The following is a 19896-nucleotide window of genomic DNA, read 5'->3' as shown; positions in this document are numbered from 1 at the left end:
CAGTATGACCAGTATAACCCAGTATGGACCAGTATAACAGAGTATGGATCAGTATAGCTCAGAACAGACCAGTATGGACCAGTATAGACCAGTATGGACCAGTACAGAGCAGTATGGGCCAGTATGGACCAGTATAAACCAGTATAACCCAGTCCGTCCCAGTTCCAGCCGTGCTGGGGGATCCAGCCAGACCCTGGGCAGCTCCCAGTATGGACCAGTACAGACCAGTACAGACCAGTACAGACCAGTATGGACCAGTATGGACCAGTATAACTCAGTACGGACCAGTACAGACCAGTATGGACCAGTATAACCCAGTCCATCCCAGTCCATCCCAGTCCATCCCAGTTCCAGCCATGCCAGGGGGTCCAACCAGGCCCTGGGCAGTTCCCAGTATGGACCAGTATAACCCAGTACGGACCTTAAAACCCAGGACGGACCAGGACGGACCGGTATGGACCAGTATAACACAGCATGGACCAGTATAGCTCAGAACAGACCAGTATAACCCAGTCCCTCCCAGTCCCTCCCAGTCCATCCCAGTCCATCCCAGTTCATCCCAGTCCATCCCAGTTCCAGCCGTGCCAGGGGGTCCAGCCAGGCCCTGGGCAGTTCCCAGTATGGACCAGTATAACCCAGTATGGACCAGCATGGACCAGTATGGACCAGTATGGACCACTATAGACCAGTATAACCCAGTATGACCCAGTATGGACCATCATGGACCAGTAACTCCCAGTGCTCCCAGTGCTCCCAGTGCTCCCAGTAAATCCCAGTAACTCCCAGTTACCCCCAGTTCCATCCCAGTCCACTCCCAGTTCGTCCCAGTTCCCCCCAGTTCCCCCCAGTTCCCCCCAGTTCCCCCCAGTTCCATCCCAGCTCGTTCCCAGTCCATCCCAGTTCCCCCCAGTACACTCCAGTGCCCCCCTAGTTCATTCCCAGTTCGCTCTCAGTTCATTTCCAGTTCCCCCAGTTCATTCCCAGTCCATCCCAGTCTATCCCAGTTCATTCCCCGTACATCCCAGTTCGCTCCCAGTTTGCTCCCAGTTTGTTCCCAGTCCATCCCAGTTCCTCCCAGTCCATCCCAGTACATTCCAGTGCCCCCCCAGTCCATCTCATTTCATCCCAGTCCCCACCAGTCCATCCCAGTTCATTCCCAGTTCCCCCAGTTCGTTCCCAGTCCATCCCAGTTCATTCCCAGTTCCCCCCAGTTCACTCCCAGTCCATCCCAGTTCATCCCAGTCCATCCCAGTCCATCCCAGTCCATCCCAGTTCATTCCCAGTTCATTCCCAGTCCCCACCAGTCCATCCCAGTTCATTCCCAGTTCCCCCAGTTCGTTCCCAGTCCATCCCAGTTCATTCCCAGTTCCCCCCAGTTCGTTCCTAGTTCGTTCCCAGTCCATCCCAGTTTCCCCCAGTACATTCCAGTGCCCCTCAGTTCCCCCCAGTGCCCCCCAGTGCCCCCCAGTGCCCCCAGTTCGCTCCCAGTCCATCCCAGTTCATTCCCAGTTCATTCCCAGTTCATTCCCAGTCCATCCCAGTTCGCTCTCAGTGCCCCCCAGTTCGCTCCCAGTTCATTCCCAGTCCATCCCAGTTCCCTCCAGTCCATCCCAGTCCATCCCAGTTCATCCCAGTTCATTCCCAGTTCCCCCCAGTTCGCTCCCAGTTCGTTCCCAGTTCATTCCAGTTCCCCCCAGTCCATCCCAGTCCCCCCCAGTCCATCCCAGTCCCCCCCAGTCCATCCCAGTTCCCCCCAGTCCATCCCAGTTCATTCCCAGTTCGTTCCCAGTCCCCCCCAGTCCATCCCAGTCCATCCCAGTCCATCCCAGTTCAGTCCCAGTCCATCCCAGTACATTCCAGTTCGCTCCCAGTTCCCCCTAGTGCCCCCCAGTTCGCTCCCAGTTCATTCCCAGTTCCCCCCAGTTCATTCCCAGTCCATCCCAGTTCCATCCCAGTCCCCCCCAGTCCATCCCAGTCCATCCCAGTCCCTCCCAGTCTCCCCAGTTCATCCCAGTCGCACCTGGCTCTGTCTCTATCGCGATTCCCATCGCCGCCAGCAGCAGCAGCAGCGGCGCCCGCGCGGCCATGGCGGGGCCGCGACAGAGCCGCGATATCGCGACAGAACCCCCGCGGTGTCGCGACAGGCGCGGGACGAGGCGGCCCCGGGAGCGAGCGGGGCCCGAGTGAGGGAGAGGGAACCGAACCCGGGACCTCCCCCAGTGAGCCCGCCCCGGGAACTGGGACGGACTGGGAGGGACTGGGACGGACTGGGAGGGACTGGGAGGGACTGGGAGGGACTGGGAGGGAACTGGGAGGGACTGGGATAAACTGGGATGGACTGGGAATGAACTGGGAGGGACTGGGAGGGACTGGGATGGACTGGGATGGACTGGGAGGGAACTGGGATAAACTGGGAGGGAACTGGGATGGACTGGGATGGACTGGGAGGGACTGGGATGGACTGGGAGGGACTGGGATGGACTGGGATGGACTGGGATGGACTGGGATAAACTGGGAGGGACTGGGATGGACTGGGATGGACTGGGAGGGACTGGGAGGGACTGGGAGGGACAGGGAATGAACTGGGAGGGACTGGGATGGACTGGGATAAACTGGGAGGGACTGGGATGGACTGGGAGGGACTGGGATGGACTGGGATGGACTGGGAGGGACTGGGAGGGACTGGGAGGGACAGGGAATGAACTGGGAGGGACTGGGATGGACTGGGAGGGACTGGGAATGAACTGGGAGGGACTGGGAGGGACTGGGAGGGACTGGGATGAACTGGGAGGGACTGGGAGGGACTGGGATGGACTGGGACGGACTGGGACGGACTGGGATGAACTGGGAGGGACTGGGATGAACTGGGATGAACTGGGAATGAACTGGGATGGACTGGGAGGGACTGGGATGGAACTGGGATGGACTGGGATGAACTGGACCTGCCCTGCCGGTTTCCCCTCCCCCTTTTCCCATTTCCGCTCCATTTTCCCCATTTTTGGGGTTTTTTTCCCAATTTTTTTCCATTTTCCCCATTTTTGGTTTTATCCCCAATTTTTCCCCTTCTTATTCCAAATTTTTTCCCCATTTTTATCCCAGATTTTTCCCTTTTTTCCTTTTTTTCCCCCCATTTTTATCCCCATTTTCCCCTTTGTATCCCAAATTTTTTTCCCCATTTTTCCCCCCAATTTTTTCCCCATTTTTCTCCATTCCCCCCCAATTTTTCCCCATTTTATCCCAATTATTTTCCAATTTTTTCCCAATTTTTTCCCCATTTTTCCCACTTTTTCCCATTTTTCCCCATGTTCCCCCTTCTTATCCCAATTGTTTTCCCATTTTTCCTTTTTTCCCCCCATTTTTATCCTCATTTTTTTCCATTTTTTCCCAATTTTTTCCCCATTTTTCCCATTTTTATCCCAATTTTATCCCCATTTTTTCCCCATTTTTCCCCATTTTCCCCATTTTTCCCCCAATTTTTCCCCATTTTATCCCAATTTTTCCCAATTTTCCCCCATTTTTCCCATTTTTCCCCTTTTTACCCCTTTTTATCCCCATTTTTCCCCCCATTTTTATCCCAAATTATTTTCCCTTTTTTCCCCCATTTTTTCCATTTTTTTCCCATTTTTCCCCCATTTTTCCCCCCATTTTTATCCCAAATTTTTTCCCATTTTTTCCCATTTTTTCCCATTTTTCCCCATTTTTTCCCCATTTTTTCCCCATTTTCCCCTCATTTTCCCCTCATTTTATCCCAAATTTTTCCCCATTTTTTCCCTTTTTTTATACCATTTTTATCCCAATTTTTTACACATTTTTTCCCATTTTTTCCCCATTTTCCCCTCATTTTATCCCAAATTTTCCCCCATTTTCCCCTCACTTTATCCAAATTTTTTCCCTTTTTTTCCCCATTTTTTCCCATTTTTTTCCCAATTCTCTCTTTTCTCTCCCCATTTCCCTCCCCCCTCTCCTCATTCCCGTTTTTTTTGGCCGATTCCCAAATTTTTGGCACAGTCGCTCCTTTCAGGCCGAGCTCACAGAGCTCCCTCTGTGCTCCCGAAATTTTGGGAACCACCCGAGGGAATTTTTGGGCAAAACCCAAAAATTTAGGGAAGGGCCCCGCCCAAAAATAAAAAAATAAAAATAAATGAATTTTTTTAAAAAATCGCAGCTTTTTTCTGGGACAAAAAAAACAAAAAAATCAGGATTAACACCCAAAAAATGCGAATTTTGGGGACTTTTTTTTAGGGGTGTTTCTCAAATTTTAGGGGTCCCAAAATCCTGGAAAATGAAAAAAAATTCTCCCAAAAAAATCCCAAAATCCTGGAAAAAAATCCCCAAAAAATTCAGGATTTACACCCAAAAAAAATGCAAATTTTGGGGATTTTTTTGGGGGGGTTTCTCAAATTTTGGGGGTACCAAAATTCTGGAAAAATTCGAAGAAATCCCCCCCCCCCAAAAAATCCCAAAATCCTGGAAAAAAATCCCCCAAAAAATCCGGATTCTCACCCAAAAAATAACCCAAAAAATCGAATTTTGGGGATCCCAAAATCCTGGAAAAAATCCCCAAAAAACTTCCACATCTTGGCACAAAAAAAAAAACCAAAAATGCAAATTTTGGGGATTTTTTGGGGGGGTTTCTTAAATTTTGGGGGTTCTTAAATTCTGGAAAATCCCAAAATTTCCCCCCCAAAAAATCCCAAAAAAATTCAGGATTTACACCCAAAAAATGCGAATTTTGGGGATTTTTTAGGGGGGAGATTTCTCAAATTTTGGGGGTTCCAAAATCCTGGAAAATAAAAAAAAAATCCCCCCCAAAAAATCCTGGAAAATTCCTCCAAAATTCCCAAAATTCCATCCCCAAAATCCCAAAAGTTCCCCCCAAAAATCCCAAAATTTCCCCCCCCAAATTCTCCAGAAATCCCAAATTCCTCCCAAAATGCCAAAATTTTTCCCTCCAAAATCCCAAAACTCAAAAAAACCCCAAAAATCTCCCCAAAATTCCCAAATTTCCTCCCCAAATCCCAAAATTCATCCTGAAATTTCCACATTTCCTCCCAAAATCCCCCAAAATTTCCCCCAAAAATCCCAATATTCATCCCAAATTCTCCCCCAAATTTCCCAAAAAATCCCAAATTCTCCCCAAAAATCCCAAATTCCCTCCCCAAATCCCAAAATTCCTCCCAAAAAATCCAAAATTCCTCCCAAAAATTCCAAATCCCCCCAAAAAAATCCCAAAATTCCCCCCAAAATTCCCAAATTTCCTCCCCCAAACCCCCAAAAATCCCAAATTTCCCCCCCAAAAAACACCAAAACAGCACCAAAATTTCACTGAGAAGCAGCAACTTTTATTCACTGAAAATCCAAAGCTTTTTTTGGGGAGGGAAAAGGAAATTTGGGGAAATTTGGGAATTTTTGGAATTTTTTGGGGAAATTTTTTGGGATTTTTTTAGGGAGGGGCAGCGATAAAAAAATTTTTCCCCCCCTTTTTTTGGGGAATTTGGAATCTCCCGACCCCTCCCAGAATGGGGATTGGGAGGGGCCAAAGTGCTCGGGGGGGGGGGGGGAGGGAAAATTTGGGAATTTTGAGGAAAATTTTGGGGATTTTGGGGAATTCCTCCCAAAAATGGAGGGGGGAGGGGCTGAAAATTGAGGGGGGGATTTTGGGGATCCCCCAAATTTGCCCCAAAGACACGAAAGGAAAAAAATTGGGAAAATTTGGGGAAAAAATGGGAAAATTTGGGGGAAAATTGGGGGGAAATGGGAAAAAATTGAAAAAAATCGGGGAAAAATTGGGGAAAATTTGTGGGAAAATTGGAAAAAAATGAGGGAAAATTTGGAGGAAAATTGGGGAAAAATTGGGAAAAAAATTGGGGAAAAATTGGGGAAATTGAGGAAAAAAATGGGGAAAAATCGGAATAATGTGGGAAAAAAAGGGAAAAATTGGGAAAATTGGGGGGAAAAATTGGGAGATTCCCCCCCAAAATTTTTTAGGGGGGTTCCCCAAAATTTTCCCCCTCTGAGCACCCATAGGGAGCAAGGAGGGAAGGGAAAATGGGGGGAAAAAAATGAAAATATGGAAAAATGGGTGAAAAAATGGGAAAAAAACCTGGAAAATTTGGGAAAAATAGGGGAAAAAATTTAGGAAACCTCTCCCAGGATTTTTTGGAAGGGTTCTCCAAATTTTTTCCCCTCTGAGCACCCATAGGGAGCAAGGAGGGGACAAAAAATGGGAGAAAAAAAGCAAAAATTGGAAAAACGGGAGGAAAAACCAAAAAAAATGGGGGAAAAAATAGGAAAAAAAATTGGGAAAAATTTGGGAAAATTTGGGAAAAAATTTAGGAAACCTCTCACAGTTTTTTTTGGGGGGTTCTCCAAAATTTTCCCTCTCTCAGCACCCACAGGGAGCAAAGAGGGGGCGGAAAAAGCCGAAAATTGGGAAAAATGGGAGGAAAAACTGAAAAAAAATGGCGGAAAAATGGGAAAAAAAATTGGGAAAAATTTGGGAAAATTTGGGGAAAAAATTGGGAAACCTCTCCCAGGTTTTTTTTGTGGAGATTCCTCAAATTTTTCCCCCTCTGAGCACCCATAGGGAGCAAGGAGGGGGCGGAAAAAGCAAAAAATGGAGAAAAATGGGAGGAAAAATGGGAAAAAATGGCAGAAAAGTGGGAAAAATTGGGAAAAATTTGGGAAAATTTGGGGAAAAATTTAGGAAACCTCTCACAGTTTTTTTTGGGAGGATTCCCCAAATTTTTCCCCTCTGAGCACCCATAGGGAGCAAGGAGGGGGCGGAAAATGGGGGAGAAAAAGTGAAAATTGGGAAAAACGGGGAAAAAAATGGGGGAAAAATGGGAAAAAAATTGGGAAAAATTTGGGAAAATTTGGGGAAAAATTTAGGAAACCTCTCCCAGGATTTTTTGGGGGGTTCCCCAAATTTTTCCCCTCTGAGCACCCATAGGGAGCAACGAGAAGAAGGGACAAAAAAACCGAATCGACCAAAAAAAAATCCGCGAATTTCTCGCTGGGGATTTTTTTTTTTTTTTAAATTTTTTTTTTTGGGGGGTGTTAAAATCCCAAATCCCAGGATTTTTTTTCAGGAGAGTTGGTGGGGAGCCTCGAGCATCTCCATGAGGAAAGTGTCGATGGGGGTGTCCCCGATGAGTTTGAAGAAGAAAAGATGCTCCAGGCACTTGAGGCCGATGGAGCGCAGCGCCGGCAGCCTCAGCAGCAGCTTGGCGAACCTGAAACGACCCAAAAATCTCCAATTTCACCTCAAATTCTGCATTCCCACCTTGCCCTAAACCTTCTGAATTTTTTTCATATTTTTTCTCCATTTTTTTCCCATTTTTTTTCAATTTTTTTCTCCATTTTTTTACCATTTTTTCCTGATTTTTCCCCCATTTTTTCTCCATTTTTTCCTCATTTTTTCTCCATTTTTTCCCATTTTTCCCCCATTTTTTCCTTCATTTTTCTCATTTTTCCCTTTTATTTTCCTTCATTTTCCCCATTTTCCCCTTTTATTTCCCTTCTTTTTTCCCATTTTTTCCCTTTTTTCCCTTTGATGCTCCAGGCACTTGAGGTCGATGGAGCCACAGCTTGGCCAACCTGAAACGACCCAAAAATCTCAAATTTCACCTCAAATTCTGCATTCCCACATTGCCTTAAACCTTCTGAATTTTTTTCATATTTTTTCCTACTTTTTCCTCATTTTTTTTCAATTTTTTTCTCTTTTTTTTCTCATTTTTTTCACATTTTTTCCCATTTTTTCTCCATTTTTTCTCTATTTTTTTCCTCATTTTTTCCCATTTTTCTCTTTTATTTCCTTTCATTTTCTCCAGTTTTCCCTTTTATTTTCCTTCTTTTTTCCCATTTTTTCCCATTTTTTCCCCTTTGATGCTCCAGGCACTTGAGGCCGATGGAGCCACAGCTTGGCCAACCTGAAACGACCCAAAAATCTCAAATTTCACCTCAAATTCTGCATTCCCACCTTGCCCTAAACCTTCTGATTTTTTTCCACATTTTTTCCCATTTTTTTTCCAATTTTTTTCAAATTTTTTCTCATTTTTTTCCCATTTTTTCTCCATTTTTTCCTCATTTTTTCTCCATTTTTTCTTCATTTTTTCTCCATTTTTTCTCCATTTTTTCTTCATTTTTTCCACCATTTTTTCCCATTTTTTCCCCATTTTTTCCTTCATTTTCCCCATTTTCCCCTTTTATTTTCCCTCTTTTTTCTCATTTTTTCCCTTTTTTCCCCTTTGATGCTCCAGGCACTTGAGGCCGATGGAGCGCAGCGCCGGCAGCCTCAGCAGCAGCTTGGCGAACCTGAAACGACCCAAAAATCTCCAATTTCACCTCAAATTCTGCAATCCCACCTTGCCTTAAACCTTCTGAATTTTTTTCATATTTTTTCCTATTTTTTTCTTCATTTTTTTTCAATTTTTTTCTCATTTTTTTCCCATTTTTTCTCCATTTTTTCCTCATTTTTTCTCCATTTTTGCCTCATTTTTTCTCCTTTTTTTCCCATTTTTTCCCCATTTTTTCCTCATTTTTTCCCATTTTTTTCTTATATTTTCCTTCATTTTCCCACTTTTTCCCTTTTATTTTCCCTTTTTTTCCCCATTTTTTCCCCTTTTTTTTCCCCTTTGATGCTCCAGGCACTTGAGGCCGATGGAGCCACAGCTTGGTCAACCTGAAACGACCCAAAAATCTCAAATTTCACCTCAAATTCTGCATTCCCACCTTGCCCTAAACCTTCTGAATTTTTTTCATATTTTTTCCCATTTTTTTCCCATTTTTTCTCCATTTTTTTACCATTTTTTCCTCATTTTTTCCTCATTTTTTCCCATTTTTTACGATCCTTTTTTTTCTATTTATTTTCCTTATTTTGTCTTTTGTTTTCCTTTATTCTTCCCATTTTTTCCCATTTATTTCCCTTCATTTTTCCAATTTTCCCCTTTTATTTTCCCTCTTTTTTCCCATTTTTTCCCATTTTTCTCTTTTGATGCTCCAGGCACTTGAGGCCGATGGAGCCACAGCTTGGCCAACCTGAAACGACCCAAAAATCTCAAATTTCACCTCAAATTCTGCATTCCCACCTTGCCCTAAACCTTCTGAATTTTTTTCATATTTTTTCCTGGTTTTTTCCTCATTTTTTTTCAATTTTTTTCTCTTTTTTTTCTCATTTTTTTCACATTTTTTCCCATTTTTTCTCCATTTTTTTACCATTTTTTTCCATTTTTTTTCCATTTTTTCTCCATTTTTTCCTATTTTTTTTCCATTTTTTCTCCATTTTTTCCTATTTTTTTCCCCCATTTTTTCCTCATTTTTTCCCATTTTTCCCTTTTATTTCCCTTCACTTTTCCCATTTTTTCCTTTATTTCCCTTTTGATGCTCCAGGCACTTGAGGCCGATGGAGTCACAGCTTGGCCAACCTGAAACGACCCAAAAATCTCAAATTTCACCCCAAAAAATCAAAATTCCACCTTGCTCTAAAGTTTCTAAATTTTTTCAAATTTTTTCCCATTTTTTCTACATTTGTTTATCTTTTTTTTCCATTTTTTCCTCATTTTTTCCCATTTTTTTCACATTTTTTCCCCATTTTTATGCCCCTTTTTTGCCCCATTTTTGCTCCTTTTTTACAATTTTTTCTCCTATTTTTCCCCCATTTTTTCCTCATTTTTTCCCCATTTTTTCATTTTTATGCCCCTTTTTTGCTTCTTTTTCCCCCTTTTTATTTTCCTTTTCTTCCCCTTTTTTCCCCTTTAATTTCCTTCTTTTTTCCCATTTTCCCCCCTTTTATTTTCCTTTTTTTCCCTCATTTTCCCCAATTTTTCCCCCTTTTATTTTCCTTATTTTCCCTTTTTTCCTTTTTATTTTGCTTTTTTCCCCCATTTTTTTCCCTTTTTATTTTCCTTCTTTTCCTCCACTTTCCCCCCTTTTATTTTCCTTTTTTCCATTTTTTTCCCTCCTTTTCCCTCCTTTATTTTCCTTTTTTTCTTCTTTTTCCCCATTTTTCCCTTTTTATTTCCCTTTTTTCCCATTTTTTCCTTTCTTTCCCTTTTTTCTTCCTCATTTTTCCCCTTTCTTTCCCCTTTTATTTTCCATTATTTTCCTTATTTTCCCCATTTTTTCCATTTTTTCCTTACTTTTTTCCTCATTTTTTTCCATTTTTTCCCCATTTTTTCCTCATTTTTCCCCATTTTTTCCTCATTTTTCCCCATTTTTTCCTCATTTTTTCTCATTTCCCCCCATTTTTAAAATTTTTTTCATTTTTTCCCTTTTTTCCCATTTTACCTCATTTTTTCCCCATTTTACACCCCTTTCTTTGCTTTTTTTTCCCAATTTTTTCCCAATTTTTTACTTTTTTTTCCCATTTTTTTTCCATTTTTTCCCATTTTTTTTCCTTTATTTCCCATTTCCCCCATTTCTTTTCCTGCTTTTCAATTTTTTTGCCCAAATTCCCCAATTTTTTTGCCCAAATTCTGCATTTTCCAGCCCATTGCTCACCTGCCCTGCTGCTCAGGGTATTTCTGTTTGCAGTAGGACTCGAGCGAGGCGTAAACCTTCTCCCTCAGCAGCTCCACCTCCGATGGGTTTGAGAGCCCCTTGGCATCTGAAACACCCAAAAAACCCAAAATTCACCCCAAAAATAACCTGGGAAAAAAATAAAAAAAAAAAATCCAACCCAAAAACCCCAAAAATTCCACCCAAAGATCCAAAAATTCACCCAAAATATTCAATTTTCGGAGCCCCTTGGCATCTGAAAAACCCAAAAATCCCAAAATTCACCCCAAAAAATCAGCCTGGAAATCCCAAAAATATCCAGATACCAAAAATCCCTAAAAATTCCACTCAAAAACCTCAAAATTCACCCAAAAAATTCAATTCCTGAGGGGTTCGAGAGCCCCTTGGCATCTGAAAAATGCCAAAATCCAGAGAATTCACCCCAAAAATCAGCCTGGAAAAAAACCCAAAAAAGTTCCACCCAAAATCCCAAAAATTCCACCCAAAAACCTCAAAGTTCACCCAAAAAACTCAATTTCAGGAGCCCCTTGGTATCTGAAACACCCAAAATCCACAAAATTCACCCCAAAAATCAGCCTGGAAAAAAACCCAAAAAAATTCCAACCCAAAACCCCAAAAATTCCACCCAAAAACCTCAAAATTCACCCAAAAAATTCAATTTTCGGAGCCCGTTGGCATCTGAAACACCCAAAAAACCCAAAATTCACCCCAAAAATAACCTGGGAAAAAAACCAAAAAAAATTCCAACCCAAAAACCCAAAAAATTCCACCCAAAAACCCCAAAAATTCACCCAAAAAATTCAATTTCTGACGGGTTTGAGAGCTCCTTGGCATCTGAAACACCCAAAAAACCCAAAATTCACCCCAAAAATAACCAGGGGAAAAAAACCAAAAAAATTCCACCCAAAATCCCAAAAATTCCACCCAAAAAACTCAAAATTCACCCAAAAAATTCAATTTTTGAGGGGTTTTGGAGTCCCTTGGCATCTGAAAAACCAAAAAACCCCAAAATTCACCCCAAAAATCAGCTTGGAAAAAAAAACCAAAAAAAATCCAACCCAAAAACCCAAAAATTTCACCTCAAACCCCAAAAATTTCACCTCAAACCCCAAAAATTCACCCAAAAAAAATTCAATTTCTGAGGGTTTTGGAGCCCCTTGGCATCTGAAAAACCCAAAAACCCCAAAATTCACCCCAAAAATCAGCCTGGAAATCCCAAAAATATCCAAATCCCCCAAAAAAATCCCAAAAAATTCCCGTATTTTTCCCAAATTCCCTTTTTTCTCTCCATTTTTTCCCTCAAATTCCCATTTTTTCCCGATTGTTCCCCCCAAATTCTCATTTTTTCCCCAAAATTCCATTTTTTTGTCCATTTTTTCCCCAAATTTCCCATTTTTCCTTTTTCCCCAAATTTCCCATTTTCCCCAAATTTCCCATTTCCCAAAATTTTCCTTTTTCCCCCCAAATTTCCCATTTTCCCCCAAATTCCCATTTTTCTCCCTATTTTTCCCCATTTTCTCCCAGTTTTTTCCCCAAAATCCCCTTTTCTCCCCATTTTCCCCCCAAAATTTCCATTTCCTCCCCATTTTCCCCCCAAATTTCCCAATTTTTTCCCCCAAATTCCCATTTTTTAACCAGTATTTCCCTTTTTTTTCCCCTGAAATTCCCATTTTCCCCCAAATTTCCCCCATTTTCCACCATTTTCTTCCCCAAAATTCCATTTTTCCCCATTTTTCTCCCATTTTCCCCAAATTTCCCAGATTCTCCCCATTTCCCTCCCATTTTTTCCCCAAAATTTCCCATTATTCCCCTTTTTCTGCCATTTCCCCCCAAATTTTCCAAATCTCCCCGGATTTTTTTTTCCCTTTTCTTCTCCCAAATTCCCTTTTTCCCCATTTTCCCACAGATTTTTCCCCAAATTCCTCATTTTTTCCCCAAAAAGTCCCATTTCCTCCCCATTTTCCACCATTTTCTTTCCCATTTTTACCCCTTTTTTCCCCATTTTTCCCCAAATTCCCACTTTTTCCCTAAAATTTCCCAAATTTCCCATTTTTTCCCCATTTTTCCACCAATTTTCCCCCAAATTTCCCCCATTTTCTCCCCAAAAATCCCATTTTCCCCGCATTTTTTTCCCCCAAATTCCCATTTTTTCCCCATTTTTTCCCCATTTTTTCCCCATTTTTCCCCCAAATTCTCATTTTTTCCCCATTTTTCCCAAATCCCCGCGTTTTCCCCCCGAACCCACCGGGGTTGAAGAGGATGATCGCTCTGAGGCAGCCGAGCTCCGTCTTGTCCATCCTCATGTCCCTCATCTTGGACACCAGCTCTGTCAGCACCCTGGGAAATTCCCAAAATTCCTCAATTCCCAAAGTTCCTCAATTCTCAAATTCCCAAAAATCCCAAAATCTGCCCCAAAAATCTCAAAAAAAAAAAAAAATTCTGATGAAATTCAGATGAAATTCCAATGAAATTTGAATGAAATTCCAATGAAATTCCATCAAAATTCCGTCAGAATTTCACCAGAATTCCCACAAAATACCCAGAAAATTCCATGGAAGTTTCCCCAAAATTCCATCAAAATTCCATCAAAATTTCATCAAAATTCCCACAAAATACCCAGAAAATTACAGTGAAATTCCACCAAAATTCCCAGAAAATTCCATTGAAATTTCATTGAAATTTCATTGACATTCCCAGGAAATTTCACCAAAATTCCCAGAAAATACCCGGAAAATTCTATGTAAATTCCATCAAAATACCCAGAAAATTCCATCAAAATTCCATCAACATTTCACCAAAATCCCCACAAAATACCCAGAAAATTCCATTGAAATTACATTAAAAATGGCAGAAAATTCCATTGAAGTTTCATTGAAATTCCCAGGAAATTCCATCAAAATTCCCAGCAAATTCCATAGAAATTCCATCAAAATTTCATTTAAATTCCCAGCAAATTCCATAAAAATTCCATCAAAATTTCATTAAAATTCCCAGAAAATTCCATGGAAATCTCATCAAAATTCCATCAAAATTCCCACAAAATACCCAGAAAATTCCACTGAAATTACATTAAAAATGGCAGAAAATTCCATTGAAATTTCATTGAAATTCCCAGAAAATTTCACCAAAATTCCCAGAAAGTACCCAGAAAATTCCATGTAAATGCCACAAAAAGCCCCAAAAAATCCCATGGAAATTTCACCAAAATTCCATCAAAATTCCACCAAAATTTCACCAAAATACCCACAAAATACCCAGAAAATTCCAGTGAAATTACATTAAAAATGGCAGAAAATTCCATTGAAGTTTCATTGAAATTCCCAGAAAATTCCATCAAAACTATATTAAAATTCCCAGAAAATTCCCAGAAAATTCCATCAAAATTTCATTAAAATTCCCAGAAAATTCCATGGAAATACCATCAAAATTTCATTTAAATTCTCAGAAAATTTCATGGAAATTCCATCAAAATTTCCTTAAAATTCCCAGAAAATTCCATCAAAACTATATTAAAATTCCCAGCAAATTCCCAGAAAATTCCATCAAAATTCCATTAAAATTCCCAGAAAATTCCATGGAAATTTAACTAAAATTCCATCACAATTTCACCAGAATTCCCACAAAATACCCAGAAAATTCCATGGAAATCTCATCAAAATTCCATCAAAATTCCATTAAAATTTCATTGAAATTCCCAGAAAATTCCATAAAAATTCCCAGAAAATTCCATAGAAATTCCATCAAAATTCCCAGAAAATTCCATTGAAATTTCATTGAAATTGCCAGAAAATTTCACCAAAGTTCCCAGAAAGTACCCAGAAAATTCCATGTAAATGCCATCAAAATACCCAGAAAATTTAATTGAAATTTCACCAAAATTCCATCAAAGTTCCACCAAAATACCCACAAAATACCCAGAAAATTCCCACAAAATTCCCACAAAATTCCCACAAAATTTCAATGAAATTGCATTGAAATTCCCAAAAAAATAAATTTAAAATTTCATCTAAATTCCCACAATATTTCCAGAAAATTCCATTGAAATTACATCAAAATTTCCAGAAAATTCCATCAAAACTTCATTGAAATTTCCCAAAAATTGCATCAAAATTCCATCAAAATTACCAGAAATTTCCCAGAAAATTCAATTGAAATGTCATTAAGATTCCCAGAAAATTCCATTGAAATATCACCAAAATACCAAAAAAATTCCATCAAAATTTCATTGAAATTCCCAGAAAACTCTGTAAAAATTTCACCAAAATTTCCAGAAATTTCAACAAAATTCCCAGAAAATTCCACTGAAATTTCACTGAAATTCCCATAAAATTCCCATAAAATGCCATCAAAATTCCATGAAATTAAAAAAAAAATCCATCAAAATTTCCCCAAAATTCCCAGAAAATTACCAGAAAATTCCATCAAAATTCCGTCAAAATTCCCAGAAAATTTCATCAAAATTCAGATTTAGGATTTTTCAGAATTTCAGATTTTTGGGAAATTTTTGGGAAAATTTTTGGGATTTTTGGGGGGAATTTCTTTTTAATTTTTGGGGGGATTTGGGGGAATTTTTTTGGAATTTCAGATTTTGGGGAATTTTTTGGCATTGGGGTCAATCCAATTTTGGGGAATTTTTTGGGAAAATTTTGGGATTTGGGATGAATACAACTTGGGATTCTTTTGGAATTCTTGGGAAATTTTGGAGATTTTATTTTTGCAAATTTTGGGGGGATTTTTTTGGAACTTCATACTTTTGGGAATTTTTTGGCTTTGGGTGAATCCAATTTGGGATTCTTGGCAATTTTGGATTTTTGGGAATTTTTTGGGAAAATTTTTGAGATTTTGGGCAATTTTAGGGGGAATTTTTTTAGGGATTTTTAGGGGAATTTTTGGGAATTTTTTTGGAAATTCAGATTTTTGGGAATTTTTTGGCTTTGGGTCAATCCAATTTGGGATTTTTGAGAATTTGGGATTTTTTGGGATTTTTTTGGGATTTGGGCGAATCCAATTCGGGATTTTTTTGGGAACTTTTTTCCGTAACTCCGCCAAACCCGGCCCGATTTCCTCACGTTTTTTTTTGTTCTTTCTGGAATTTTGGGACCCCCAACCCCCCCAAAATTTTGGGAATTCCCCAATCCCATCATTTGTAGTTGACTCAGGATGAATTTCTTGGGATTGGGATGAATCAAATTTGGGATTTTTGGGAAAATTTTGGATTTTTGGGGATTTTTTGGGAAAATTACTAGGATTTTTAGGGGGAGGTTTTTTTTTTTAATTTGGGGGGAATTTTTTTTATTTTTGGGAATTTTTTTGGAATTCCAGGTTTTTGGGAATTTTTTGGCATTGGGGTCAATCCAATTTTGGGGAATTTTTTTGGATTTTTTTGGCATTTGGGACGAATCCAACTTCGGATTTTTTTTGGAATTTTTAGAGGAATTTTTTGGGATTTTTGCTAATTTTGGGGCAAATTTTTTTTGAATTTCAGGTTTTTTGGATTTTTTGCCATTGGGTGAATCCAATTTGGGATTCTTGGCAATTTTGGATTTTTGGGAACTTTTTGGGGAAAATTTTTGAGATTTTGGGCAATTTTGGGGGGAATTTTTTTAGGGATTTTTAGGGGAATTTTTAGGATTTTTGGGATTTTTTGGGGAAATTCAAATTTTTGGGAATTTTTTGGCTTTGGGTGAATCCAATTTGGGATTTTTGAGAATTTTGGATTTTTTGGGATTTTTTTGGGATTTGGGGCGAATCCAATTCGGGATTTTTTCGGGAATTTTTTCCCGTAACTCCGCCAAACCCGGCCCGATTTCCTCGGGGTTTTTTTTGTTTTTTCTGGAATTTTGGGACCCCAACCCCCCCAAATTTTGGGAATTCCCCAATCCCATCATTTGTAGTTGACTCAGGATGAATTTCTTGGGATTGGGATGAATCAAATTTGGGATTTTTGGGAAAATTTTGGATTTTTGGGGATTTTTTGGGAAAATTATTAGGATTTTTAGGGGGAATTTTTTTTTTTAATTTGGGGGGAATTTTTTTTATTTTTGGGAATTTTTTTGGAATTCCAAGTTTTTGGGAATTTTTTGGCATTGGGATCAATCCAATTTTGGGGAATTTTTGGGGATTTTTTCAGGATTTGGGGCGAATCCAATTCGGGATTTTTTCGGGAACTTTTTCCCGTAACTCCGCCAAACCCGGTCTGATTTCCTCGGGGTTTTTTTGGTTTTTTGGGAATTTTGGGACCCCCAACCCCCCAGAATTTCGGGAATGCCCCACCTGTCGAAGATGGCGCCCACGCCGGCGCTGTGGGCGCTGTTCCGGTGCACGTGCAGCCCCGTGGCCAACAGGATCCCGTCCTTGACCGCGATGGAGCGGTGCGAGAACGACGCAATCAGCAGCTCGTTCCAGCCTGGAAAATTGGGAATTTTGGGGGGATTTGGGGATTTTGGGGTGGGAAGAAGTGAAATCCATGGGAAAACATTGAAATCCACCCAAAAAATCCCCCAAAAATTCCCCAAAATTCCCAAAAAAAACCCAAAAGAAAAAAAAATTCCCCCAAAAATCCCCATAAATCCCAAAAAAATCCCAAAAAACCCCAAAAATTCACCAAAAAATTCCCAATAATCCCCCAAACCCCCAAACCCCCCAAAATGCCCCAGAATTGTTTCTGACCTGCCCTGAGGAGGATGACCTGGTCGTCCAAGGGGAGCCCCGAGAAGTGGGGAACCCTCTTGGCCTCCCCAGACACCCCAAAAAAAAAAATCCCCCAAAAAATCCCAAATAAATCCCAAAAAATCCCAGAAAATTCAAAAAAAAATCCCCAAAAAATCTGTAAAAATCAAAAAAAATAAACCCCATAAAATCCCAATAAATCTCCCAAAAATATCCCAAAAAATCCCAAAAAAATCCAAAAATTTTTCAAAAAATCCCCAAAAAAAACCGAAAAAAACCCTAAAAATTCCCCAAAAAATCCCAAAAAATCCTCAAAAAATCCCCACCTAATAACCCCCTAAAAAACACTGAAAAATCAAAAAAAAATCCCTAAATAATACCCGAAAAAATCCCAAAAATTCACAAAAACGTCCCAAAAAAACCCCAAAAAATCCCCCAAAAAAACCCCATAAAACCCAAAAAAAATCCCTAAAATTCCAAAAAAATCCCAAAAAAGTCCCGAAAAAACCCTCAAAAAATCCCAAAAATCCCCGAAAAAATCCCTAAAAAATCCCCAAAATTCCCCAAAAAACCCCCCGAAAAAACCCCAAAAATTCCTAAAAAAATCCCAAAAAACCCCCAAAACCCCCCCAAAAAAACCCCAAAAAAATCCCAAAAAAATCCCAAAAAATCCCAAAACCCCCCAAACCCCCCAAAATGCCCCAGAATTGTTTCTGACCTGCCCTGAGGAGGATGACCTGGTCATCCAAGGGGAGCCCCGAGAAGTGGGGAACCCTCTTGGTCCCCCAGACCCCCCCAAAAAAAAAAAATCCCCAAAAAAATCCCAAATAAATCCCAAAAAATCCCAAATAATACCCAAAAAATACCCAAAAAATCTGTAAACATCCAAAAAAATAAACCCTATAAAATTCCAATAAATCTCCCAAAAATAACCCAAAAAATCCGAAAATTTTTCAAAAAATCCCCAAAAAAACCCAAAAAAACCCCTAAAAATTCCCAAAAAAATCCCAAAAAATCCTCAAAAAATCCCCAAATAATCCCCTAAAAAACACTGAAAAATCAAAAAAAAATCCCTAAATAATACCCAAAAAAATCCCATAAAACCCCCCAAAAAAACCCGAAAATTCACAAAAACGTCCCAAAAACACCCCAAAACATCCCCCAAAAAACCCCATAAAACCCAAACAAAATCCCAAAAAATCCCAAAAAAATCCCTGAAAAATCCCCAAATTTCCCCCAAAAAAACCCCAAAAATTCCTAAAAAAATCCCAAAAAATCCCCAAAAAAATCCCAAAAAATCCCCGTAAAATTTCTAAAAAAAATCCCCAAAAAATCCCAAAAAACCAAAAAAAGTCCCCTAAAAAATCCCGAAAAATCTCCCAAAAATTCCAGAAAATACCAAAAAAATCCCTAAAAAATCCCAAAAAAACCCCATAAAACCCCAAAAAAATCCTTAAAAAATCCCTAAAAAATCCATTAAAAATCCATAAAAAACCCCAAAAAACACATAAAAACCCCAAAAACCCACAAAAAATTCCCCCAAAATATCCCAAAAAAACCCTGTAAAACCCCCCAAAAAATCCCCAAAAATCCCCCAAAAAACACCAAAAAACCCCAAAAATTACAAAAAAAATCCCCCAAAAACCCCAAACCCACCCCCCAAAAAAAAAAAAATCCCCCATAAAATCCCAAAAAATCCTCAAAAAATCCTGAAAAAAATCCCCCAAAAAATCCAAAAAAACCCCCATAAAAACCCTAAAAATTCCCCCAAAAATCCCAAACCCCCCCCAAAAAACCCCAAAAAATCAAAAAAAAATCCCAAAAAACCGCCAAAAAATTCCAAAAGAACCTCCATAAAACCCCAAAAAAATCCCAAAAAGTCCCAAAAAAATCCCAAAAAATTCCCCAAACCCCACAATCCCCCCAAATTTTCCCCAAACCCAATTTTTTAGAGTCTGACCTGCCCTGAGGAGGATGACCTGGTCGTCCAAGGGGAGCCCCGAGAAGTGGGGAACCCTCTTGGCCCACTCCACGAGGGTGAAGAGCTGCTTGTCGGCCGCCTGGCAGATGTTGGTCACCGGGTCATTGGGCTGAATTTGGGGCGATTTCGGGGCAAATTGAGACCCCCCCCGACATTCCCACAATTCCCAAACCCATCCCAGGAAAATTCTGGAAAAAACCCGGCGGGAATCGGCCAAAAAATGGGGAAAAACGGGCGGAAAATGAGGAAAAACGGGGAAAAAAAAGGGAAAATTTGCTCTAAAATGGTGAAATTTAGGGGGAAAATCCCAAATTTTGAGGTGAATTTGGAACCTGCAGAAAATTCTAAGAATTCACAAATTGTTCCCAGGAGTCCTGCAGGGAAAATTCTGGAAAAAAGCTGGCGGGAATTGGGCAAAAAATGGGGAAAATGGGTAAAAAATGGTAAAAAAAAGGGAAAATTTGCTCTAAAATGGTGAAATTTAGGGGGAAATTCCAAATTTTAGGGTGAATTTGGAACCTGCAGAAAATTCTAAGACTTCACAAATTGTTTCCAGGAGTCCTGCAGGGAAAATTCTGGAAAAAACCCTGGCGGGAATTGGGCAAAAAACGGGGAAAATGGGAAAAAAATGGCAAAAAAACAGCAAAAAAAAAGGAAAATTTGCTCTAAAATGGTGAAATTTGGGGGAAAATTCCAAATTTTGGGGTGAATTTGGAACCTGCAGAAAA

At 40.1% G+C, this 19896-nt stretch overlaps 1 protein-coding gene across 1 annotated transcript; it reads right to left on the bottom strand.

Annotated features, from left to right (window-relative positions):
- Nucleotides 1-6865: 6865 nt before the first annotated feature.
- Nucleotides 6866-19385, bottom strand: LOC117011445 (retinoic acid receptor RXR-beta-like; the record flags this gene model as incomplete). Its single annotated transcript, XM_033086819.2, has 5 exons — nucleotides 6866-7235; nucleotides 10501-10606; nucleotides 12764-12855; nucleotides 16792-16924; nucleotides 19148-19385. Coding segments are annotated over 5 exons (717 nt in total), but the record flags the coding sequence as incomplete, so codon positions are not given.
- Nucleotides 19386-19896: the final 511 nt, after the last annotated feature.

This window comes from Catharus ustulatus, unplaced genomic scaffold, assembly GCF_009819885.2.
Source record: "Catharus ustulatus isolate bCatUst1 unplaced genomic scaffold, bCatUst1.pri.v2 scaffold_162_arrow_ctg1, whole genome shotgun sequence".
NCBI classification, from domain to species: domain Eukaryota; kingdom Metazoa; phylum Chordata; class Aves; order Passeriformes; family Turdidae; genus Catharus; species Catharus ustulatus.
This window is presented reverse-complemented; position numbering and strand designations above follow the sequence as displayed.